We start from the raw sequence: 25,655 nt of genomic DNA, 5'->3' as shown, positions 1-25,655 counted from the left end.
GCAACAGGTCACCAAAATGAAGCTGTAATGTGAGCACAGCTCACTCATCCTCTTTAATGAACAGGGACATAACCTTTACCTCAGTGGGAAACCTCTGGTGCTTTAGCTAGTGAATTACTTTTTGCAGATAGCATTCCAGAAGCAAGAGACAGCACTGTCCCCTGCTGTGTCTTTTCTCCTCTGTGACATGGAACATCCTTTGATTGGTTGGGAAAGCAAGGGATGCTAAGGTCTTGCTGTTTCCTCAGATGATGCCCGCGGCCCTCTACCCACCTCTCATTTGGGTTTGTGGTGAGACCTCTCCACCAAAGCTGAGAGGACTGCACACCTTTTAAAAGTGCATTCCCTTTGATTTAGTTGAAAAATGATGGCTCCTTGGATTTATGTGTCAGGTCACCTAGACATTGGCCCATATCACATTGCAGTCTTAGAAATCAATCAATAAATCCAGGCCAAAAGAAATAGGGCTATGGGGAAAATCAGAAGTGGAATAAAAGCAGAAATCTGCAGCTGCTCTTGGGAGTAGGCAGACAGGTGCCCTGCAGATCAGGATGTCTGTGGGTCAGAACAGAGTTGGGTGCAGGGGAATTTCTGCGTGCACTGTGGCACTAGTGAGTGGGTCATGAAATTTTGGAACCCCTTCTGTTGTCTAGCCAAATAATTTTCATACTTTTTTGAGCTCATACCCCATTAGTAAAAACAAAAATATTTAAGCATTTGTCTCAAATACACATACATTTTCTTCTAAAGCATATGTATAAGTTAATGTATGTGACTACTAACCCAGTTCATTCTATACTCTGTGAAGCATGCATAAGATAGTCATGCTACAGGGAAGTCATAGAAGTACATGTGAACAGAAGCCTAGGATTCTTGGCCCCTGCAGCACCTGGTGTCTTCACACGCTGCAGCCCCTTCTGTCACTCCACCCACACAATGTAGTGGATATGGCTGAAGCTGAGAAGGAAATGGTATAAACCATCCAGCCTTTAGTGCCCCTCTGCATCAGGAAGCACTTTTTAAAATAGACAATTTTGTTTCTGTTAAAACCTAGCCTTATGGAAATATTCAAAAATGCACAAAAGCAGGAAAAGTAGAGAAATACAACTCCGTGTGCCACCTCCCACTTTGGTCACCAGCTCTTTTGTGTTCTTTTACCTCCCTCTACATCTCTTTTAAAAAAAAAAAAAAAAAAAAAAAAAAGCCCTTGGGGAGAGCAGGGAGAGCTCTGAGTTATTTTAAAGTGAATGCAAAATACATGTCATTTCTCTTGTAAACATAGAATACATGTTACTGACGTTCATGAACTTCTAAAATGTAACTTAAAATACCACTAAGCATTTCACAGAGTGAGCTGAGCCCTTAGCTCTCAGCCTCTGTTCTCTCTCTGTGCTGTCTAAACTGGGCCCTTTTGTGGCTGATGTGGCAGGTGAGTCCTCTGGTTTTGCTGTGCACATGGGTCGTGTGCTCTGGGGATGGCACACGCGGGGCACTGAGTGCTGTCCTCTGGTCTCTTCCAGAGCCTCTACCTGGAGCACCTGCTGCTATGTGTGCAGGCCCTGGTGTCTACATGTCAGGAGGACTGCAGTGCAGCCAGCCTACAGCTCATGGAGGTGCTGCTGACCATAATAGCTGTCTCAGGTGCCACTGGACTTGGAGATAAGGTGAGACTGATAGAGACCCCAACATACGCTGTAAAGGAAGTGTGATCATCTTCTCTAGGCCTCCTCTACATCTGGATGTCAGGTTTGGGGTGTGCCCTGTGAGCAAGACGAAGGAATGTGGGACAGTTGGGATGAGTCATGCATGAGGTGGCCATGGGGGTATCCCCTCTACCTGCAGAAGTATTTTAGCATCTAGAAGGGAAGCCCGTTAATCACAGAGCCTATGGCAAAGAAGGAACCTCAGATTTTCAGGTATCAGTGGGGTCTCAGGAGTGCACACATGCCTGTGTGGCTGCAAATCCAGAGGGAAGTGCGACGGCAGAGCGCTAATGGCAGTTCCACTCTGCAAGATTATTTCTGTCACACTGGCACTGTATTTATACCTAAAAGTCTCTCATCCACCAGTGCCCCTGGGCTCAAGGACCATTTGGGACCCAGGGTGTTGCTCCCTGGCTGGTGTTGAATGTGGTTCCTCTCCAGCACCATTTCTCAGCAACCCTGGGGCTGGTTCTCTCTGGGAGACTTAGGTGGCCTATGGGGCTTCTTCCAGAGGGAGCCTCACATTGAAGGGGATTGCTGCCCTCTTTTTCTTTTCTTGAGGCCTCTTTAAACTTTTTTTATACCTTTGAAAATAGCCTTTGCAAAGGGCACGTGTCTTTGCAGTCAGCTTGTCACTATTGAGGCCATAAACACTAGCAAGGTGGTGCCTTGGAGCCACAGGAAGGAAGTTGAGCACCATGGGCTGGCAGGAGAGGCTGCTGGGCAGCTGCCACCAAGATCTGGAGGACTTCCTCATGTGTTTGAACCTGGGGAGGAAGGCTCAGGAGAATGAATGGGTGGCTGGCCAGCCTGACATTTAACCACTCTTGCCCTTGTCCCCTCCAGAGCCATTTGCATACCTGATTTTGCTTTGAGATCTGAGGGCATGGGAGAGCTAAGTGAAGGAGGGTGAAAGGACAGTCTTTGGTGAAAATAGTCTCTAAACCACTTGAACCGGACATAGTGGTACATGCAAGTCCCTGTCTCAAACTGAAAAAATGAAAAGGACTGGGAGTGTAGCTCAGTGGTGGAGCACCCTGGGTTCAATCCCTAGTGCCATAAAACTACTTGGCCCCATGTCCGTTCATGGCCAGTCCCTGCTCACACCCAATGTCAGAAGGTTCTTGAGCAGTTGTGCCCTGGAGCTCTGTAACCTGGGTGCCACTAGCACTGAACTGTCATAAATGCATGTGTCTTAAAAATGAGAATCGTACTAACCTGTGACTTGTATCCTCTAGGCCCAGGAGACTATGAATGCATTGGCCTCGGTGGAGAATGTCCCCAGCAGCCAGGACCTCTATCGCAAACACATGGGCCCCCTCCTGGAGCGGCTGACTGCTTCACACAGCGACTGGACAGTGCATTCTGTAGAGCTGCTGCAGTTCAGTGTGATCGTCACCCAGTCAGGTGAGCCCCCCATGGTGCTGGCCCAACTCCCAGCTCAGTTCACAGCCACCTCTCTTCTCCACAAACAAGGATGCAGATCACTGATCTGATCTGACTGGGGCATCTTAGAGAGTGACTAACAGTTACCTTACCTGTGGAGAAGAGCCTGTGACAAGACCTCTCAGAGATGCCAAGGACCTGTTTGGGGTTTTATTTGTGGTGCTGGAGGTTGAACTCAGGCCTTGTACTTGCTACAAATGCTCTCACTGAGCCTCAGACCCAACCCAAAAGGCCTGTTTTGAAGTGTGGTAACTCTTCAGAGTCTGTCCCAGCACATAGTCTTTTTTTTTTTCTCTCTCTCTCTCTTTATTTATAGTTATGCATAGTGGTTGGGTTCACCCAGACAAACTCATACATGCATGGAAATCGATTTCAGTTCTGGATCCCCCCAACTCTTTTCCCTTCTGTCCTCCCTCCCCTCTCCCATTCCCTTCCTCTACTTGACTTCCTTTTGCTCATCTAGTAATTTATATTAGAGTGGAGCACAGGGGCACACACCTGTAATCCCAGCAGCTCAGGAGGCTTAGACAGAATATCACAATTTCAAAGCCAGCCTCAGCAATTTAGCAAGGCCCTAAGCAACTTAGAAAGACCCTGTCTTAAGTCTTTTTGATCAGTACTTTATATTCTCTCTTTTTGATTGGTACTTTATATCATCTTTAGCTCCCCTTTCCTTTATTTTAATCTAGCTTCCACATACAAGAGAAAACATCAACCTCTGAGTTTCTGAGTTTGGCTTATTTCACTTAGCATGGTATTATCCCCCATTTCCATCCTTTTACCATCAATTGCCATATTTTTGTTATTGTTTTATGACTCAGTAGAACTCCATTTTATGTATATACATGATAATTTCTTAATCCATTTATCTATTGACAGACATCTGGGTTGATTCCATAATTTAGCTATTGTGAATTGAGCTGCTATAAACACTGAGATGGCTGTATCAAGTAGTATGCCAATTTTAGATGTTTGGGAAAATACCAAGGATTGCAATGGCTACGTCATATGGTGGTTCCATCCCTAGTTTTTTGAGGAATCTCCATACTCCTTTCCAGAGTGGTTGTACTAATCTGCAGGCCCACCAACAATGTACAAGTGTTCCTTTCTCCCAGCCACCTTACCAGCACTTATTGTGGTTCGTATTCTTGAACATTGCCATTCTGACTGGAGTGAGATGAAGTCTTCGTGTAGTTTTGATTTGAATTTCCCTGATTGTTAGAGATGTTGAACATTTTGTCACATGTTTGTTGGCCATTTGTTTCTTCTTTTGAGAAGTTTCTGTTTAGTTCTTTTCAGGCACACATTTTTCATAAAATACTTTGGAAATGGAATATTTGATGGCCTTTTATATAGCCTGTATATTTCAGATACATATAGGTTTTTTTGTGGTGCTCAGCACCTCCAGCCATGTTGGTGCTAAGAATGTAGTAAGGTGGCTTTGGCACTTGGAGGCCTCAGCTTTTCTGTATTCTCCCAGGGCCCCCAAACTTGGGCTTTTTCTGAGAGGAACAGCAATGCTGCCTGACCCTTCCTTACAAGTGTGGAACACGCACCTCTGAGTGTTCATGAGGCCTCCATTAACAGAAGCTGCAGTGGTTCATTGCATACATCCTGCAATTTCCCAAGTTGTCAGACTTGTCCAGCAAGTCAGCCTTTTCTGGTCTATAGGCCCCCACTGTCCCTTTCCTTGCCACTCCTGTGGCTCCCCCAAGTGGTGCCACTTTGAAGTGTGCATGTTGCAATCACACCCTGGGTCTAGGGTGCCTAAGTCAGCCTATGACTTCTGTGCAGCATAGCAGTCAGTCACCATGGTTGGTCTTGGTGGCCAGTGCTCCAAGGCCTAGAAAGAAGTCCAGAATTATTCTTTGTCAGTTATGTGCAAAATTATCTCTAAGTAGAAAAGAAAGTAGAAAGAGTAGGGTCGTGACAGCATTGACACTCATGCCAGTCACTGCTCCAGTTGCCTCAAACATCAGCCTGTTGTGTTCTTGTCTCTGGAGAGGCACAGGGAACTCCGGTGACTGACCCAGAGTCCTAGCTGACAGACTGAGGTATAAGCCCAGGCAGCATCCAGCCCCTCCCCACAGGCTGGGACCCCAGAGGCCTTGTCTGTGTAATTTCACGTTTTGCTGACTATCACCCAAAAGGATCTCACATATCAGATTACTCCAGGATGCAGAGATCGGAATGCTAGGTGAGCACACCCTCAGAGACAGGCCTTACCAGCAGTTAGCAGGAAAGCCAGGACCTGAGGCTATTTCCCTTGGTTCTGTTTCCATTTGAAAATATTTCTTATGGTGTTGGCATAACTAATTGACAACTTGCAAAATAAATTTGAGTGTACATCTCATATCATAACACCAAAAGACAGGACATTAGCAATATGTTAAGCCCCAAATCACCATTGAAACTGATTCAGTGATCCCAGCTGTATTTTTCTGAGTCTCTGCTGTGCATTTGTGTGTGCATTTGTCCAGAGTTATTCTGTGTCAGTTATGTGCTGGTAGAGCACATTATTATATTTATATTATATTTGTATAATATATTATTATATTATATACCAGTATATTATTATACTGGTAGAGTGACTCTGAACCATGTACAGCCAGAGGAATGAAAAGTTGTGTTTCATTTGTATACTATATGTCAAAATGCATTCTACTGTAAAATAAATTAATTTAATGTTTTTAAATATTTATTTTTTAGGTTTTTTTTTTTTTAGGTGGACACACTATCTTTATTTTATTTTTATGTGGTGTTGAGGATTAAACCCAGCATCCCACACATGCCAGGCGAGTGCGCTACCGCTTGAGCCACATCCCCAGCCCAAATTAATTGATTTTTAAAAATAAAAAAATCAATAACAAAAAGTACAAAAAAAAATCTCAAAATATGATATATTTCCAACACAGTATCTAGGCAGTATGGATTATTTTTGCATTCTTCTCTGTTTTTTTTTCAAGTTTTCTATGATGAGCATATACTACTGTAATGAATGGAGAAAGCAAAAGGATTAGAATAGTTTTTTAAATATGAGAGTTTTTTTGTAGTCTGGGTGTGGTGGTACATGCCTATAATTCCAGTTACTCAGGAGGCTGAGGCAGGAGGATTGCAAGTTCAAGGCCAGCCTCAGAAAATTGGAGAAGCCCTAAGCAACTTAGTGAGACTCTCTCTAAAAAGAAAAGGGGGCTGGTAAATGGTAAAGCACCACTAGATTCAATCCCTAGTATCTATCTATCAATCAATCAAAAAGAGAGATGTAAAATTTTTTCTTAGTTATAAAAGTCCTATGAGAGGGGCTAGGGCTATAGCTCGGTGGTAGAGCACTTGCCTAACACGTGTGAGGCACTGGCTTAGATCCTTACCACTGCATTAAAAAATAAATAAAAATGAAGGCATGCTGTCCATCTACAACTACAATTTTTTTTAAAAGAGAGAATTTTTTAGTATTTATTTTTTAGTTTTTGGTGGACACAACATCTTTATTTTAAAGAAAAAGAATCATTTTTTTAAAAAAGTCCTATGAGAGGACAGCTTTTTAGTTATAAAACATTTAAAACTTCCAGAAAGTGAGGCTATAAAGAAAAGAAATAGGTACAACTGTGCCTTTATATGAAGCCAAATAAAAGGGGAGGTGTCACAGTGAACTCCAGCATCAGGCCTATGTGGTGTGGGATTCACAGGAGTTGGGAACAGCACAGACCCATGCTGTAGGCAGGACTTTGCAGCCGTGGGAGAGCGTTGGTGTGTGGCCAGAGCAGAGAGTTGTCAGTGTTCCTGGTAATAAAGAAATACAAGTTGCAAATCCATCTATCGAATTTGACCAAAAATAACAAGGCTATCCCCGTGTCATCAGCTCAGTGCCTGGGATGTGGCAGGCAGTGGAGCAGGCAGTCCTTATGAAGGGCAGTTGGGGCAATGAGGGTATCCACGCTGGCTCAGCAGGCACATTGGGAGAATTGATCCTAACTGTGGAAAGAGCTTTGTACCCAAAATACTCAACAGGGCATGAAGTGCTAGTAGGAATTGGAAGTGATCCAAATACCTAGCATGAAGTTGAAAGTATAAGGTCATTCCCCCAGGAGAAGAGCCTGGCCACCATCAGAGCCCCATGGAGCAGGGCAGTGTGACAGGAGGAGAGGGGAGGACAAGGGCAGCAGTGCGTCCCTGGCAAGGGGAGCGAGCACCAGCAAGGCAAGGGTCCTAAGGCCCTTTCTGCCTTTGGTTTTTGTCCCTTTTAACATTCTTAATACCCAAGGAACTGCCTCACAAGTACCACCTGAGCCGCAGCCCTGGGGTATCATCCTGGGGGGCCACGTGGCCCTTCTCCCCATACTCCAGCCACCATGCCAGGACCCAGGGACATTATGCTCACTTTGTATTTAGGCCAGCAAAGGTAGTTTGTTTCCAGTTAAGATCAGAAAGGCAGAAATGGTGTCATCTTACGGCAGGAAGGCCCTTCACCTAGGTCCCTAGAGAGTCTGCCTGAGTAAATGCTCAAACAGGAGACGACACCTGCCCCAACCCCGCATCAGCCCCCCAGGGTGGGAAGATGAGGACCCAGGTAAACTTCATGATCCTCTAGTGGCCTCCAGCTCTGCCAGGTCTAGTCACACGTAGAGGGTCTGTGGGTAGACTGTTCTTTCAGACCGGCCTCAGTCCGGAGCCTTCCCGCCACACCCCCACCATCCGCTGAGCTTCAAGCTTTGGACTGCCCTGTACTGGCAAGAGGTGTGTGTGCTTGAGACACAGTGCAGCCACTGAGATCTGTCCCATTGTGATTTTTTGAGACTTAGACATGAACGATCAAGGGGGACTCTTAGGGTCTGTGCTAAGGCCCTGTCCTCTCTGTCACACCATCAGGGGCTGTGATGATATCAGATAGCACTGCACAAATGTTTTCATACATCATACAGAGAGCAGAACAGACCCAGGAGTCCGGGGATATGTCCAAGGATCAACAGCCAGAGGTATAGGGTCAGGCTCAGCTTCACACCCCTCACCCCGGTCACCAAGAATCCTGGACTTACTGTCTGTTGAACGCTTGTCACTGGGCCTTCCATCTGAAAAGGCAATTCCCAAACAGCAGTGTCAGCTCCCCTGACTTAAAAGGCCATGGCCAGGGCTGCTTCCCTGGGTGTGGCAACTGTCTATCAGTGGCTGTCGTGCAGTTTCCGTGTCCTAAGGAGAGAGTGAGGCTGTGCTGGAAACAGTCTAGCCTCTGCTCCCCTGCACACTGACTGACCCTGAAGGCAGACCCACAGATGGCAGAAGCGTTTTTGTGTAAGTTGTGCGTTTAATACCCTTTATCCAAACACTTTCTGATTAACACAATGCCAGCCATGTTCCAGAGTGGCACCCCAGAAGCTCCACTGCTACGTGGATGCCCAGCCCCTGTGGATGCTGGCTCTGCAGGTCCACATCTGCCATTGCAAAAGTTAACATTCTCTTCCTAAGGTCAAGTCTAGCATAGTGTTGTGTGAGTATCAAGGGCTCTTCACTGGGTGCTCAAATTCACCCATCTTTATACCTAAGTAAGGACAGATACCTGCATTTTTTAGGATTTTTTTTTTCCCTCTTTATTTTTGTTAGTGTGTGTTTGACCCAGACTTTAGATATAAATAAGAATTTGTTGGGTCTCAATTTGTAAAGAATAGCTGGTAAAATGCTCAAGTTAAAACTGTTTGCAAGAGGGAGGCCAGAGGCATCCATTGAGCCTTACACTTTCCTTTATGCATCTTGTCTCTCTACTTTTTGTGAATAGAACTTCGGTCTTGGGAGATTGGTATTTACCCTGAATGTTCTCTCTCCTTCTCTCATCTGAACATTTTGATACATTTATCACTTGTTCAGAGTTGACAGAGTCTGAGCAATCCTCTGGCCCTCACCCATGCCGTGCTGAGCAAACCCCTGGTGCCTATGTGTACTTTGGGGATCCCACTTCTTAATACAGCAATTCCTTTTTCCAACATCTTGGTAGCATTTGTACATGGTTTCCGGGGATGAATGAGCCCTCTGCACCCGGCTTCCCTGTTTCCATCTTGCAGGCTTAGACAGCACTGGGATTTGAGATGCTGAATCTTAAAAGAGCAAAAGTTTAAGTCACTTGGCTTGTTCTCTAATTTATCACAGATTTAGCAAAAAACATGCTGAAGAGAATATAGGCTCGAGAAACTTGTATTCGTTCTAAACTATGAAGTCCTATTTGTTGGCACAGGACAGTGAAGAATTTTCTGGGAGGCCCATGTTTACATCAGTCAGTATGACAGCAGAGATTGTTTCTTTGGGGCCATAATTCAGTGAGCTTTCAGATCAAATGCCAACCTATATGCGAAGTCTCCTCGTGGTATGGGAAGAATGCATATATGGGTGTACATGTATTTAATGATTCTGGTCTATCTTTCTTTTTCTTGTGATGTGAGCCACAGCAGGCCTTTCCCAAGCTCACATGCTCCTGGGTCTCTTTCCTTCTCAGCCAGGCCCCCCATCACAGGGATGTCTACAGCTTGCCACCACCCTGTCTGTCTGTCTTACAGGCCCTGCTGTTGGAGAAGCGCTGCAACACATGGTCCCCACCCTACGGGCCTGTCTGCAACCTGCCAAAGACCCACACATGCGCCTGAAGCTCTTCTCTGTCCTCTCCTCAGTGCTGCTAAGACCCAAGGACACCATTGACTCACAGGGGTAGGTTGGTTCCAAGTCGGTGCAGAGCCCAGCTAGGACCCATCTCCACACTATAGGGCAGCGCTCCCCCTGAGGTCTAAGGTGGGAGCTTGAAGCCACCCCTAAGCTTCTTGGTGACCTGAGGCCCTGGGTTTCTCCTCACTGGGTAAACAACAAGATCGGGACAGTAGTGCACAGCAGAGAAACACTGAGACACTAAATCAAAGTGATTTTAGTGTGGTCATTAAAATTCCTTGAATGAAAAAGTTTTAGGGAACATTAACTATTAATGGTTTATATATTAGCTGTTCTCCATTTTAAAAGCTTTTTGGTACCTTTCAAACCTAACAAAGAACTGATTGAATCACCATCAATGGTTAGAGTTAGACATAGTCTCCCGTTATCTAAAGAACTTTTAGGTAAGCATTAAAACAGAAAGGGCCTCCACTCTTACGGCTTTGAAGTAAGAAAAGGGCAGACAAAGACCATGGAGAAGGAGAACCAGTATCTGGAGGAGGAGCACTTCAGATCCCAAGGTCACTCTGAAGGGGGGAAACCTGGGGATGAGGCCAGCCACTCCCTGCTGCTTGTCCTCCTTTGTAAGTCAGAGAGTGTCCACAGTCACACTGGGCACCACCCCAGTTGACCAGGAGCAGGTAGGAGAGGCGGTGGGGCCTGTGCGCCTGGGTCTCACAGATGGAGACCTGAGTGTTTTGGCTATTGATACCTGACTTCTCCCCTGCCAGGGAACAAGCCAGTCTATGCAGAGTGTAGCCACAACTGTAAAGTTTCCTGTGGAAATAGTTTAGTCATTCACACTTCTCCTTGATTGCAACCCTAATCTCCTCTTTGCTATTGGGCCTCTAGCCAGCCGTCAGGAAATTTTGTTTCCTGCTTGTCTGCAAAAACCTCAGGGCTAGAAGGGTCCATAAAATAGCATTAATGAGCTCCTTGGCAGCCAGCCACAAGCAGGCAGACACACACGTGGTTGACCGGGAGGCAGCACAGCCATGAGGACTGGCCAGGCCGTGGCCTCTCCGCACTCCACCGTTTATCTAGAAGAACAGCAAACACTCTTCCATGAGCACAGCTAAGCCCATGAGCCCAGCATTCCAGACATGCACTAAGGGCTCCTCATGGAAGGAGATTGGCATCAGGAGAACAAATTATTCAAAGTACAGTTGTTCTGGTGAAGAAAAGATTTAAAACATGATGTCGTTTGCTTTTTACCTGGGGATCATAACGTGATAGAACATGTCTAGTTGACATGACTGGACTGCAGGGAGGAGCCACTGCTGGCTGTGGCCCATGCAGAGTGGGGTCGCTGTCAGCAACTCCCGAGCACCTCGGAGAACAGATAGCAGCACCTGAAGGTGACCGGGAGGTTCAGGTTCATGGACTATTAAAGGGCTCCCAGGGCCTTCTTATATCTACCAGAAACCCCAAAGCGACAGTGAGGGACGTCTGGGCAGGACTGCCTCGTGTCCAGGTATGCTATCTTTGGGTGTATCTAGAGAGCAGGTCCCTTTCCAGAGTAGGATGCGTACCAGCCGCCAGCCCAGCATACTCGTCCTATGCAGGCCCCTGGCTCCTGTGGCTGGCAGGCTCCCTGCAGGCCTGGTTGTGACAGGGCCTTCCCTCCTAGAGTGGCCTGTGGAGTGACCTGCCAAGGGATGCTTGTCTTCACTCCTGTTTGCCTCCTCCTCACAGCTTCCTACTCTCGCCAGAGCATCTGATAGGAGATGTGGGGAGGAGCTGGTACAGGAACATGTCCCGGGCTGCCACCATTCACTCCGGTCCTCTGGGTTGTGAACTGGAAACATTTTGCCAACCTGAGAGTAAAAGATTTACTTAAAAATTGCTGCCAGGGGGCTGGGGATGTGGCTCAAGCGGTAGTGTGCTCGCCTGGCAAGCGCGGGGCACTGGGTTCGATCCTCAGCACCACATACAAATAAAATAAAGATGTTGTGTCCACTGAAAACAAAAAAATAAATATTAAAAAAAAATTGCTGCCAGGGAAGGTGATGTGTGTGATCTTTTGGGCCTTGTCCCATTCCATTAGGCCTCTTGGCAGAGCAGGGTCCTCTGTTTTGAAGGGACCTTTCGGATGTGTCACTCGGACATGTCTTAATGATAGCAGGGCCTGGTGTGCATCTTTACAGTACTCCTATTTCAAAGGGATTTGTCCTTTTCTTACTCCCTTTGTTTTAATGGTGCCTATGGCAGGGTCTCCTGGAACCATGTGACTACAGCCATCCTGAGGGCAGGGGTCCAGCCAGCACTCAGTACTCACCCTCACCTTTAAGCCCACAACTTTTTAACTTTTTTTTTTTAAAGAGAGAGAGCATTTTTTTTTTTTAAAGAGAGAGAGAGAGAGGGAGGGAGGGAGGGAGGGAGAGAATTGTTTAATATTTATTTATTTTTTATTTTTTTTAGTTCTCGGCAGACACAACATCTTTGTTGGTATGTGGTGCCGAGGATCGAACCCGGGCCGCACGCATGCCAGGCGAGTGCGCTACCGCTTGAGCCCCAAGCCCACAGCTTTTTGAGGGCACTTTTACCTGAACCATCTCGGAAACAGGTGCAGGGCGCTTGGTCATTCCAAGAAGTCCTCTTATGAATCACTGCAGGACATGATGGCTCTGTGCTTAAAAATTAAAACACATGGATACAGACACGCAGCTGCATCCCCCTCCAGGTTTACTTGTCCACCTCCCTCCCAGCCCTAAAGCCCTGCTGGGGGCAAGCACCTGGAGCCTTCAAAAGAGAGGGCCACGCATGTGGGGTGGTCTCTCACTGGCACAGCTGGTACTGGAGACAGGACCTGTCAGGAGGGGCCTGCAGGTGCAGGAACCAGCAAGATATGTGAGGCTTCTGCCATTTTATCAGGGCACTCAGGCATGCAAATGCAGAGCTACAGAGCTGAGGTGAAAGTGCATAGGCTGGGTTCTGTATTGTTTGTCCTGACACTCAGGGAGCTAGTTGGCCACCAGTAGAATGAAGCCGCCCTGGCTCTTGGCAGGAGCTTCTTCCCTCCCTGAAGCCTGGCGGCCCCACAGCTGCTGCCCTTGCTGAGGTGGAGTGTTGCGTGGTCGAAGGAACCCATTGGCCAGTTTCCGAAAAGTGAACACAGATGGATGTGAGTCTGCTGGGCCGGGGAGCCGCTGTGGCAGGGGTCAAGGTAGTTCAGGCCTTTTCCATGAAGCCACTGGAGCTGCAGCCCCTGGTTTTAAAGAGACTGAAACACATCCTCAGGCTGTAGAGTTCCCCCGAAAACCAGGACCTACCACTGGTCCAAGAAGAGGCCACCAGAGTCCTTGGAAGAGCAGCCCTGCCATGCCCACTGTGATTCTCCCTGGTGGCTGGGCAGCAGCTCCCTCTTCCACTGGAGAAGCAGCCTAGCCCTCGGCCACCTCCTCCCCAGGAATGGAAGTTCTCCTGTGGGTGTCACTTCCAGTGCTTCCTGTTTGGCTCTTTGAGCCCAGTGCATTTCCCAAATTAAAGTGCTTTCTTTGGCGTGGATCCATCTGCCTCCCTCACCCACCTTCGTGCTTTGGCTCCAGGCAGTTCCACGGCTACCTGGAGATGGTGCTGAAGGACATCCTGGCTCCCAATCTGCAGTGGAGAGCAGGGAGAACAGCTGCAGCCATTCGCACAGCTGCTGTGTCCTGTCTGTGGGCGCTCACCAGCAGTGACATCCTGTCAGCCACACAGGTAGGGACAGCCTGACGTGTCTGGGTATGAGAAGGAAACCTGCAGCAGGAAACCTGGGGCCTCACTTGGGGATGCATGGGGCCAGCACAGTGCTTTTCTTACAAGGAGTGAGAGAATGCACAGAGGGCTGTACCTGGGGGCTGGCGGGTTAGGGCCACAGGCTTTGTGCCCTCGAGTAACCTGGGGGCCTGGTAAGGATTTGGTCTCCTCCTCTTGGTTTATTTATTGAATATCCTTTACAAGACTAAGAATTTAACAGCAGGGTCCCTGAATGGGGACAGGCCTCAGGCTTTCTGCTCTGCTTGTTAGCATATCCAACTTGTGCAAGGATCGGCAAGCTAGAAAACCTTGGCTTCCTGCCAGGCCTTGTGAATGTCTTATCCTCCTCAAGGCCTTTGTGCTGGGCACCCATAGTATGCGAGCGCCCCCTCCTGGCACATGGGAGGACTGTCACTCAAGCTAATGCTCTAAATGCTGCTGGACCTGCACAGCACTGGGTAGTAGGATTTGGGCCTTGCTAAAAGTCAGCTGACCACATTAAAATAAAAAATGTTGGCCTGGGGTTGTGGCTCAGTGGTAGAGTGCTCACCTAACATGCATGAGACACTGGGTTCAATCCTCAGCACCACATAAATTATAAAAAAATAAATAAATAAAGATATTGCATCCACGTAAAACTAAAAAAATAAATAGTTAAAAAAATAAAATAAAAAATTTTCAAATTGTGCAAGTTTTAAAATAAGTTTACTTCCAAGTAGAACTTTCAAAACAGCCCTTCAGACTGCACAATGCCTGTGATTTGGGAACTGCTCTACGGGCAGGGGCGCCAAGTAGTGTTCTGATGGGCAGGACACCTTCCAGGCATCCCCTCACACCCTGGCCGGTTGCAGATGCAGGAAGTGCGGGAAGCACTGATGCCACAGGTGCTGGCCACCCTGGAGGAGGACACCCAGACCACCCGGCTTATTTCCTGCCGTGTCCTGAACACATTTTTAAAGACAGCTGGTGACACAATGGATCCAGATAAACTCATCAAGATTTATCCAGGTAGGACACTGTTCATCAAAGCATGTTGTTTTTCCATTTGTCGGCAAAATGCTGTCAAGCATTCTTTGACTTCTGGCTGAGTTGGTTCTACAAGTCAGATCCAACAATGACAGATATAAAACACCCAGTGAGTAGAACATGGAGAAGGTGGACATTTCTAGACCAGAGTGAGGGCGGGGAGGACAAAACTCCATGTCCACCGCAGCCAGGGTGCATGACCATAAGGGTAGCAGGGACCCCTGCTCCGGCGGGTGCTGTGGCCAGGCCCTCACTGTGAAAATAAAATCCAGGACAGCTTCCTTCACAATACACTGGAGAGCGTGCCCCTATTCTGAAGCCAGACCTGTGCAGCAGACAGGGACAGAACAGACATCCCAGACTGAGATGAATGCAGGAGGGGTGGGAGCCAGGTGGTCAGTTAGGAGCCACCAAGAAAAGGATGTGCTGAACCAAACCAGGAACTCAGAAGGAAATTCAGTGGCTCTGGGGGAGCTTGCAAATACAGTGGCAGAAGAACAGGGAAGGCCAGTCCCAGAGCGATGGGCAGTTGTAGATGCAACTCAGCCAGAATGTGGGCCTGCCTCACATTCTCTCTTCAGAAGCTAAGAGAGTACCATCCATTAAAAACACCAGAGAAAACAGAAGGCAAGCAGGAATAAAGAGCAGCCAGGTGATGTGAAAAGAACCAGTAGGGGCTGGGGTGGGGCTAGTGGGAGAGCACTGCATATCTGTTATTGCTTATTTCTTAAAATGGGAGCACCCACACACTTAATTTCCAAAAGATGGTCTTCAAAGACTTCTGTAAATGAAAATAAGTTCTGGAATATAAAGTTCAGTGTGTTGAAGGCATGGAAGAGAAAGTGAGGTGTGGCCTGAGAGGAGTTGGGAGGCACCTGGGAGAGACAGGAGTGCGCAGCCCTCTGCAGACTCTCAGTCCCGCTGCAGGACAGACACTTGTGCCTCCTGAAGAAACCTAAAGTCCAGAGCCTTCTCACCTCTCAGCTTTGCTTTTTATAAGTTTTTGTTTTATTTTTGTTGGAACAGACGTTTTGTTCCCACCTACAGTCTTTAGGATTCTATTTTAGGGCAGGCTTGTCCAGTGTGACTTGCTGACTGCCCAGGTCAGTCTAGTCGCTGTTTGCTTTTAAAAAGAAAAGCCAGGAGGAGACTGCACATGTTGGAGTTTGTCCTGCAGTTTACAGCAGAGGTGTGGTTATTTTCATGACAAAAGAATTCAGAAGGTTCCTGTACCTCTCAGTGCCCTTCTGTGCTCTCAAGGTGATGTGTTAAAAGAACTGTTGCCCGGCTGGGGATGTGGCTCAAGCGGTAGCGCGCTCGCCTGGCATGCGTGCGGCCCAGGTTCGATCCTCAGCACCACGTGCAAACAAAGATGTTGTGTCCACTAATAACTAAAAATAAATAAATATTTAAAAAATTAAAAAAAAAAAAAAAAAAAAGAACTGTTGCCTACTTGCCCAGAGTCAGAGTGATACCTTGACCCACTGTGATGAAAGGGAATAGCAGGACCAGCCCTGACAGGAGGCATCAATTCCATCAGTTACGTTGCAGCTGTGACAGAAGTGAACTTGCAGGCAGCCTCTTCTCTCTGCAGCTACAGAGTTTACATGAGGAAGCACCAGCCCCATGGGATCTGGACTTGGCCCGGGCACTCATAGACCTGGAGGAGTGTGCCTTTGCACTTGACTCTGTGCCCTGGCTGCCAGCACACATCCTGACTCTCACTTGATTCCTCATCCTGAGAAGCCAGGGTGATGTGCTTGCCTCACAGCATGTGTGGACATCATGCTGCGTGCCTGGGGCAGTTTCCTCCCCTGTGCTAGTCCTAGATGTGCAGATGTGCGTCTTCTGCACAGTTTACAGCAGATGCCCAGCACCTGTGGGAGCACATAGGTGTCTCTCATGAGGAAGTCAGAGGCCCCTCTTTGTGGGACACCTTGAACTTTGGATATTTTCCATGCCTTCCATGCAGGAGAGAGGACACATTCAACCCGTGTGCCTCTCCCACCAGCACCTTCTCTTCCTACCCATACCAATCTTCCAGATGCCAAAAGTTTTCTTAAGATTATGGAGAAAAGTATAGATGTGGTTAAAAATCTTATTCTCTTACTTTGAAAGTTTCACCCATCAGGAAAGATTGTTCTGTTTTGGGGGACAGAGTGGCCTGGTCACAGTGGCCAATAGAAACAAACTCAGAGCCATCACTGTCACTGCCTCGACCCTATCCAGAGGCAACAGTGGTGAGAGGAAGAGTCAGCAACCCAACCCTCTGCCAGCTGTTGGCAGGGAAAGATGGGCAGCCAGCCTGGGAGGCCTGTATATGATCAACATCTTGGAGCTTCTGGGCACAGCGGCTGGGCGGGATGGAGCTGCCGAGCCTGCAGGCAGGTGTTAGAAGACAGTACAACCTAGGCCCAGGCCAGCACAGAGAGCCTTGGCTTCAGAGCTTGAATGCCTGGTGTCTCCCTCTAGGTATGGGTTCGTGGGACAACAAGTGCCTCCAGTTTGTGGGTTAAATATTATTAATGGATCTTTGCACCCAAAGTATCGGCCTGCACCCTCTCACTCCTGTCCGGGCCGCTCCTCCTAGAGCTCTTGAAGCGCCTGGATGACGTGTCTACTGAAGTGAGGCTGACAGCGGCCTCCACCTTGCTCACCTGGCTGCAGTGCGTCCAGAGCTCCGAGGGGAGAGCCTACTATCAGAGCAGCATTCAGTACCTGTACCGGGAGCTCCTTGTGCACCTGGATGACCCCGAGCGCACCATCCAGGACGCAATCTTAGGTAAGCTAATGGCCCTGTGCCTGCACACACCAGGGGCAGCAGCTGCACTCAGGAGACTGTGGCCGTCCCGCCCAGCTTTGTCTCTGTGACTTTTAGTGCTGATACCATCGTAGGAATTAAAGTTGAGAAAATGGTTTCCCCCTTTTTTTGTTGGTGCATTGTAATAGTGCATACGGATGGGATTTGTTGTTACAAATTTGTACACTCGCACAGTACACAAGATGACCACGTAATCCGGCCAACATCGTCCCCAGCATTCCTTCTGCCCACCCCACCTCTTACCCCTTGGTCCCTCTCCTCTGCTGGTCTCCCTTTGATTTTCATGAACTCTGCCCCCACCTTTCTTTTCCTTTTTCTTGTCTAGTTTTCACAAATGAGAGAAAGCATATGACCCTTGACCTAAGGTTGACTTACTTCACATAATGGTCTCTAGTTACATCTATTTTCTTGCAAATTATATAATTTCATTTTTCTTTATGCCTGAATAAAACTCTGTTGTGTATATATACCACATTTTCTTCATCCATTCATCTGTTGATGGAATTCTAGGCTGGTTCCTTAGTTTGGCTACTATGAATTATTGCTGCTCTAAACATGAGTATGTATGTATCACTGTAGTGTGATGATCTTTAATTCTTTAGGATAAATACCAAGACATGGGTTTAGCTGGGTCATATGATGGTTCCATACCTGTCCTTTTGAGGAGCCTCCATACTGATTTCCATAGTGGTTGTACTAATTTATAATCCCACCAGCAATATAAAAGTATTCTTTGGGGCTGGGGTTGTGGCTCAATTGCCTAGCACATGTGAAGCACTAGGTTCAATCCTCAGCACCACATAAAAATGAATAAAGGTATTGTGTCCATCTACAGTTAAAAAATAAAAATTGAGAAATTTAAAAAGTTTTCCTTTTTCTCCACATTCTTTCCAACATTTATTATTGTTTATATTCTTGATAACTGCCATTCTGGCGTGTGAGATGAAATTTCAGCATAGTTTTGATTTGCATTTCACTAATTACTAATGATGTTGAACTTTTTTTCATATATTTGTTGGCCCTTGTATTTCTTCTTTTAAAAAGTGTCTGTTTAATTTGTTTGCCTATTTTATTAATTTGGTTATTTGATTTTTGGTGTAAAGGGTTTTTTTTTGGGGGGGTTGGGGTTTTTTGGAGTTCTTTATATATTTTAGATACGATTCTCTGTGAGAAGAATAGCTGGCAAAGATTTTCTCCCATTCTGTGAGTTCTCCTTTTACATTCCTAATTGTTTCCTTTGCTGTGCAAAAGCTTTGTCCTTTAATATCATCCCATTTATTAACTCTTGGCACTATATCCTGAGCTTTGTGGGTCATATCGAGAAAGTCATTGCATGTGCCTATATGCTGGAGTGTTGACCCTATGTTTTCTTCTAGTTTCTAATCTAATTCTAAGATCTCTGATTTGTTTTGAGTTGATTTTTGTGCAGAGTGAGAGGTAAGGGTCTAGTTTCTTTCTTCTACATTTGGATAACCAGTTGTCCCAGCACCATTTGTTTTTAAAAGGCTGTCTTTTCTCCAGTGTTATGTTTTTGGCACCTTTGTCAAGGATTGGATGAGTGTGGATGTGTGGGTGTGTCTCTGTCTTGGATTCTGTCCCACTGTACAGGGTAGAACATGTCTGTTTCTCTGTTGGTACAGTGCCGTTTTTGTCACTCTAACTCTGCAGTGTAGCTTGAAGTCGGGCATCGTGATGCCTCCAGCACTGCTTTTTTTGGCTTAATCGCTTTGGCTATCTGGGTTTTATTCTTCCAAATGAATTTTAGGACTGTTTCTTCTAGTTCTGTGAAGCATGTCATTGATATTTTGATGGGGACTGCATTGAATCTGTGTATTGCTTTTAGTAGTATGGTCATTTTAATAATATGAATTCTGCCTGTCCGTGAACAAGAGAGGCCTTTCCATCTTCTGAGGTCTTCTTCAATTTCTCTCTTCAGTGTTCTTTAGTTTTCAGTTATAGAGAAGTCTGTAGTAATAGAGAAGTCTTTCACCTCCTTGGTTAGATTTATTCCTAGGTGTTTTATTTTTTTGAGGCTATTGTGAATGGAATTGTTTTCCTGATTTCTTTCTCAGAAGATTTGTTATTGGTATATAGGAAAGCAGTTGATTTTCGTATGTTGATTTTGTAACCTGTTACTTTGTAAATTTGTTTATTGGCTCCGACATCTTTTGAAGTTCTTTAGATCTTCTAGGTACAGAATCATACCATCTTCAAACAGTGATGACATGACTTTTTCCTTTCCTATTCCTATCGCTTTTATTTTCTTTGGTTGCCTAATTGTTCTGGCTAGAGTTTCTGGCAGTGTTAAACAGGAGTGGTGACAGTGGACATTCTTGTCTTGTACCAGATTTTAAAAGAAATGCTTCCTGTTTTTCTGTGACATTTGCTTTGGGTTTTCCCTAGATTGCTTTATGATGTTGAGGTAGGTTCTGTCTGACCCCAGTTTCTTCAGTTTTTTAATCATGAATGGGTACTGAATTATATCAAAGGCCTTCAATAATGAGGAAGTAAAAGTTGAGAAATTTTTTAGTAATTGTTAATTCGTTTAAAATAACAGTAACTGAGAGTGGTGACGCATGCCTATGATCCCAGTAACTCTGAAGGCTAAGGCAGAAGGATCATAAGTTCAAGGCCCTCTCGGCAACTTAGCCAGACCCTCTCTCAAAATTTAAAAAAACAACAACAAAAAAATTTCAAAAAGGGCTGGGGATTAGCTCATTGGTAGGACACTCCCAGGGTCAATCCCTGATACTAAAAAAATAAATAAAATAAAAGCTAACATAACAATAGACCCATTATGTAACAACACAAATAACTTGTGTTTTGGGAAACATGTTTTCTAAAACAAAACAGCAGAAGAGTGGTGGAGCTCTTACATTTTGCAACTCTCTCTAACATCAGCTTGATGAGAGGTGACTAGATTCTCACATCTGCCGCTGCCTCCAGTCCTGTGGGGCCTGTAGTTCTTTGGTTGAAACCGGAAAAAGATGTGTCCCCACCTCCACCTCACATTCAACTGGAGTAGCAAAGGGCAATTTTTTTTCTTTTATTTATTTATTTGTATGTGGTGCTGAGGATCAAATCCAGGGCCTCACACATGCGAGGCAAGCGCTCTACCACTGAGCCACAACCCCAGCCCACAAAGGGCATTTTTAAAGCCTTTTCAGATAATTGTGGGTCCTCCCCTCTGGTACCATATAGTACCAGCGGTACCAATGGAGAAACACTAGTTCCTGAGATTCCTTACCCAGCAAATGGACGACACCTCAGGAACCTCGTACTCCCCCCCATACAGTCCATCAGTCCATCTTGCACTTAACGATAGCAACATTGCTTTTGTGATGCCAGCAACAGTCATGCACAGAGGCCTCCACTGGAGGGAAAGAACCACTGGGAGTAAATGGGAGTGTCAGGACTGCTTTGGCTCAAACACCTGCTGGGGAAGCATGTGGCTTTTGTTTGTTAATTGGTACTTGGGATTGACTTAGGAGTGCTCATCCCCAGCTCTTTTAATTTTTCACTTTGCAATAGGTTCTAACTAAATTGCTTACGCCCTTTCTAAATTGCTGAGGCTGGCCTCCAATTTACAATCCTCCTACCTCAGCCTCCTGAATCAGGGATTACAGGCATGGCCACTGCAGCCAATGGGATATATTTATATAAACTAGCAAGAATTCATTGTTACTGTGACATTTAAATTTACATAGGCATTGTCCTACAATTTCTTAAGCAATCCTAGTGACTTGGAAGACTGAGGCAGGAGGACCTTGAGTTTAAGACCAACCTCACCAACTTATGACCCTGTCTCAAAATAAAAGAGCTGGGATCAGAGGTTCTCTCTGATATGCAGATGCTAACACACAATAAGGGGAGGGAGGGAAGAATAGAAGTTCACTGGATTAGACAAAGGGGGATGAAGGGAAGGGAGGGGGATCAGAATAGGAAAGAATGAATCGGACGTCACTTTCCTATGTTCATATCTGAATGCACCACCAGTGTAACTCCACATCATGTACAACCACAGGAATGGGAAGTTACATTCCAGGTTTGTATAATATGTCAAAATACGTTTTATTGTCATATATAACTAAAAAAAGCAAAAATTTTTTAAAATTATGAACTAGAAAATATAAAAGAAGGAGAAATTTTGGTAGGAAGTAAATGGAAGAAAGACTTCTAAGTGAAATAATTTCACGACTCAGAAGGTAAAGAAAGGCCTTAAGAAAACTTCAAAGTTGAACAACATTGTTGTAATATCTTTACCTTCTACTCCCTGTCCTCACATCCTAGCAACCCTCTAAATACCTCTACCAGTTAGACCCGCTGTTGAGCAAGAAGCATATCACAAATGACTAATTACATTTTGATTCTTTTTTTTTTTTTTAAAGAGAGATTGAGAGAGGAGAGAGAGAGAGAGAGAGAGAGAATTTTTTTAATATTTTATTTTTTAGTTCTCGGCGGACACAACATCTTTGTTGGTATGTGGTGCTGAGGATCGAACCCGGGCCGCACGCATGCCAGGCGAGCGCACTACCGCTTGAGCCACATCCCCAGCCCACATTTTGATTCTTAAATAAAAATGTTATTTTTCAAATAAGAAAAGGAGGGCTGGGGTGTAGATCAGTGGTAGAGCCCCTGGGTTCAGATGCTACCAAGGTCCTGCCGACACATAAACGATGCCCGCTCTGTGTTCCCCAGCAGCTCCAAGGGGACTGTTGTAAGTTCCTTCTGCGCACACTGTGACCTCATCAGCCTTCGAAATGGTCACACATTCTGACCTGGGGGCTTGGGTGCGGAACACAAGGCTGCTTGCCGTTGGCTTCTGGCATCTTCAAGGGGTTTCGCTGTTTTGCAGAGGTCCTCAAAGAGGGCAGCGTGCTGTTTCCAGACCTCCTAGTACGGGAGACCGAGGCCGTCATCCACAAGCACCGCTCAGCCACCTACTGTGAGCAGCTCCTACAGCACATGCAGGCTGCTGCGACCGCTCAGTGACCACCGGCTTCGGGGCCAGCACCCAGCTCAGCCTCCCCGGCCACATCCACAGCCTTGACACCTTGTCTGCAGCCCAAGAGGACCACAGCAAGAAGAAGACACCAGGACAACCCTGCTGTTCATCCTCCAGGAAGGTGCTCTGGGCCCACTCTGAGTGACATGCTGGTGGTTCTGTATTTTGGGTTTTATTCAGAGGCCCCCCAAAATCCCACCTGAGTTAAGGTTAAAATTGAAGGCCAGTGACCTCACAAGAAAGCAAGTTGTCAGACACTTTACTTTCCTGAACCTCACGTGCATCCCTGGGTCCTGTCCTGTTTAAGTGCCCACCAGTCACGTTCTTAACTATTCAAGAATGAAGAAAAAAAGCCAAAGTAGTTAAAAGGAAATGTCATCTTTCTTTGGGTTCTATCTCAGACTGAAAAGAATTGGAAATCTTATGAAGTTTTCCCATTTTAAATGTACTGGACCTTGCCCCGGGAGGTGCATGGCCACCGGTTTTCATCAGTAACGCTGGCCGTGTTAAGAACAGCTCCTCAGACCTCATGGGAGCAGCAGTAAAGATTGTATTTTATTCTTCCCCACTTTCTACACCCAAGTGCCTAAATGATTTTGTTTCAGTGGGTGTTGTTACCAGTGTTGCCAGTGTTTATGTTAACATGGGGAAAGGCTGTGTATATTTTCCAACAATCAAATATTAACATTAATGCTTTTGTGTTTGGAATTTTAATTAAATTATTTATTGTAGTTTTCTCTGCCTGTCTTTATGAATTTGGGTAATGACAGCTGGGGTTCCTTTAATTCCAGCCTCATGGTGATCCAGCCTGGGTTCCTGAGAGTGCTGGCCACCACAGGCTGTGGTGTCCCCTCTGGTATCAGGCAGCTGGAGTCTCCAGGTGGAGAAGGCATATCCCTGGAGGAGGGATGGAGGGGGGAACTTGGAGGGACAGGGGAGGCAGGAGTCTTGGAAGGTAGGGAAAGGGGGGAGGGATGGCCTTGGAGGGGCTGTGGGGGAGGGGAGCCTTGGAGGAGGCTGGGAAGGAAGTGGCCTTGGAGGTTACTCGGGAGAAGGAGATGGCCTTGGAGAGACTGGGGAGAGAGTAGAGAGGAGGCACTTGAAGGGGTCTGTCCCTACACCACAGTCAGGTTACTACAGCCCTGGAGATGTATGTGTGGATCCTGCTCTGGGTGTGGACACCACACTCACCCTGTCCAAGTCTACATCCTAACCGCCCTGTAGCCCAGCTCCTGTCACTGATAAAGCAGGGAGCTAAGGTGCCCTCTGGTGGGACCTTTCCCAGCACCCAAGAGCCCCTTGTTCTCTGGGTCTTCTGCCATTTCCTTCAAGAGGCCCTGAGTCCCTCCCCCATTGCATAACCAAGGCAGCCTGATGAGATCCAGGGGTCCAAATCTGAGGCTGTTGGGGTGGCCCTGCCCCCTGACTCCCCGGCAATCAGCTTCCATCCAAAAATAAACAGAGGTCTTGATTGAGAAGACAGTGACACTGAGGTGCAGGGGTGGCCTGGTGGAAAGCAGCCAAAGCCTGCTGTGTCTTCCAAGGCTGTTGGTCACAGAGGTGCTTCGAAGGAGGCCATCAAGGAGGAATCCACAGGACCTGCTCCTCATCAGCAGGGGTGTGTGTGGAGAAAGACCCATGTCACTCTGCAAAGGGTCAATGTCTGAACACCTAGGAAGCAGTATTAATTCTTTGAAATTCTCATAAATTTTCTCGATTTAGTCAGCAAATGTTTATGGAGTCCCCTGTGCCAGGCGCCAGGTGGTGGAGAAGGACCGAGCTGTGCAGCCGCTGCAGTCAGTTGGACAGCATTACTGAGGTATCACAGATCGTAAAGCCTGCCGGTTCTAAGTGTGCTGCTTGGTGAGTTTTAGTTAATTTACAGAGCTGTGTGGTCATCCCATAGCCCAGCCTCAGAGGTCTCCTGCCCCCTGTGACTCTTCAGTCTGCCGCTCTTTGTCCCCTCGCCCCAGCACCACTACTCTGCTTTCCATCTCCAGAGTTGTATCTTTTTAAAGTATTTCTGTAAAAATGGAATCATGTACTGTATAGCTTTCTGCATCTGACTTTTTCCTTGGCGTGGTAAAAAAGTTGACTTGAGGTTGGTTATCCTCGAATAGACCCGGGTCAGCTAGCTCCTTCTGGGAAGGTTTTGTGGACTCCACAGTCTCTGTCACAAATGCTCAGCCCCACTGCGACTCTTAGGTAGTAACTGGTAATGACACGCACAGCAAGGTCGCAGGTGTTCTTTAAGTTACTTTTAGAGTCTTTAAACAACTTTCAAAGCAGATGAGAAAACAACAGCTAATGGATAACCTATAGAAAAACACCGAGTACCCAGATCTTGAGAATAAACAAACAGAAGGGAACGGAGCTCATTGGAGAAATACGTCAAGAAAGGGACTAACTGTTGACAGAGTCCACTGAGGTCAGCGTGAAGCCAGGAGTTAGGGCCATCAGCACCTCCATATATCTTGGAAAGGAAGTTTCTTTAGTAGCGCAGGCACACTAAGACAACTTGTGACCGGCCACTGACCCCAATACCCACATTAACATAGGATTGACTTGTAGATGAAGCCCCCTGAATAGGGTGGCCACCATGACAGCTCCAGAGAGGACCAATTAGGGTCAAAAACTCCTCTGACCCACACGAAGGAGGAGTTTGACACCTGATTGGCAGAGTAAAGAAGGTGGACCCCACTTCTCAGAGCAGCCATAAAACAGTAATAAATTTGGGGAGGCATTGTTACTCTTTCTCTGCTCTGAGATGACCCACTCTCTTGAGAGTGCTCTCTGCTTGAACCTTACTCTGCTTTTACTTTACTTTCTCTTATAATCTCTTGCATGACGTTGGGTGGCAGACTTCCAATTTTCTTTCATTGGAACACCAGAACCGAGGTTTGCAGCTTCAGCTCCCCACTCTCCAGTGACATCTGACCTGGTGCCTCGACTTGGATCGACAGCCATCGACAGAACAGGTATTTAAATTTCACCTTGCTCGTCTCCCAGCCTTGGTTGAGATGACGTCTAACCTAGCCTCTGATACCTTGCCTTTTGCCTTGGACTTGGCCGCGTACACTTCCTTCTGCCAAAAGCCCTTCCGTGTGACACACCTGTGCTCTTTGTCTTATATCATCGTCTTGTATTTGTTCATCTTTTCTGCAATCAGTAACCTCCGTGACACCTTGTTTTCTCTGGCTGGCATGAAGACTTGCACGCTCTCTTGCTTTTTGTG

General features: G+C 46.5%; 1 protein-coding gene across 1 annotated transcript in view; it reads left to right on the top strand.

The window, feature by feature from the left end:
• The window catches only part of Dnaaf5 (dynein axonemal assembly factor 5), a 51,429-nt gene extending 28,323 nt beyond the window's left edge, over positions 1-23,106 (top strand). Inside the window, exons 7-13 of the mRNA XM_026405675.1 lie at positions 1,521-1,664; positions 2,942-3,110; positions 9,689-9,836; positions 13,379-13,529; positions 14,420-14,576; positions 17,185-17,376; positions 22,271-23,106. Coding sequence (XP_026261460.1) covers positions 1,521-1,664; positions 2,942-3,110; positions 9,689-9,836; positions 13,379-13,529; positions 14,420-14,576; positions 17,185-17,376; positions 22,271-22,407 — 1,098 coding nt within the window. The 3' untranslated portion in view covers positions 22,408-23,106. The remainder of the gene's footprint in view (positions 1-1,520; positions 1,665-2,941; positions 3,111-9,688; positions 9,837-13,378; positions 13,530-14,419; positions 14,577-17,184; positions 17,377-22,270) is intronic.
• The last annotated feature ends 2,549 nt before the right edge of the window (positions 23,107-25,655 follow it).

Source organism: Urocitellus parryii, chromosome 9 (genome assembly GCF_045843805.1).
Source record: "Urocitellus parryii isolate mUroPar1 chromosome 9, mUroPar1.hap1, whole genome shotgun sequence".
Classification (NCBI taxonomy): Eukaryota; Metazoa; Chordata; class Mammalia; order Rodentia; family Sciuridae; genus Urocitellus; species Urocitellus parryii.
The sequence above is the reverse complement of the archived record's forward strand: the minus strand, read 5'-3'. Positions and strand labels throughout refer to the sequence as shown.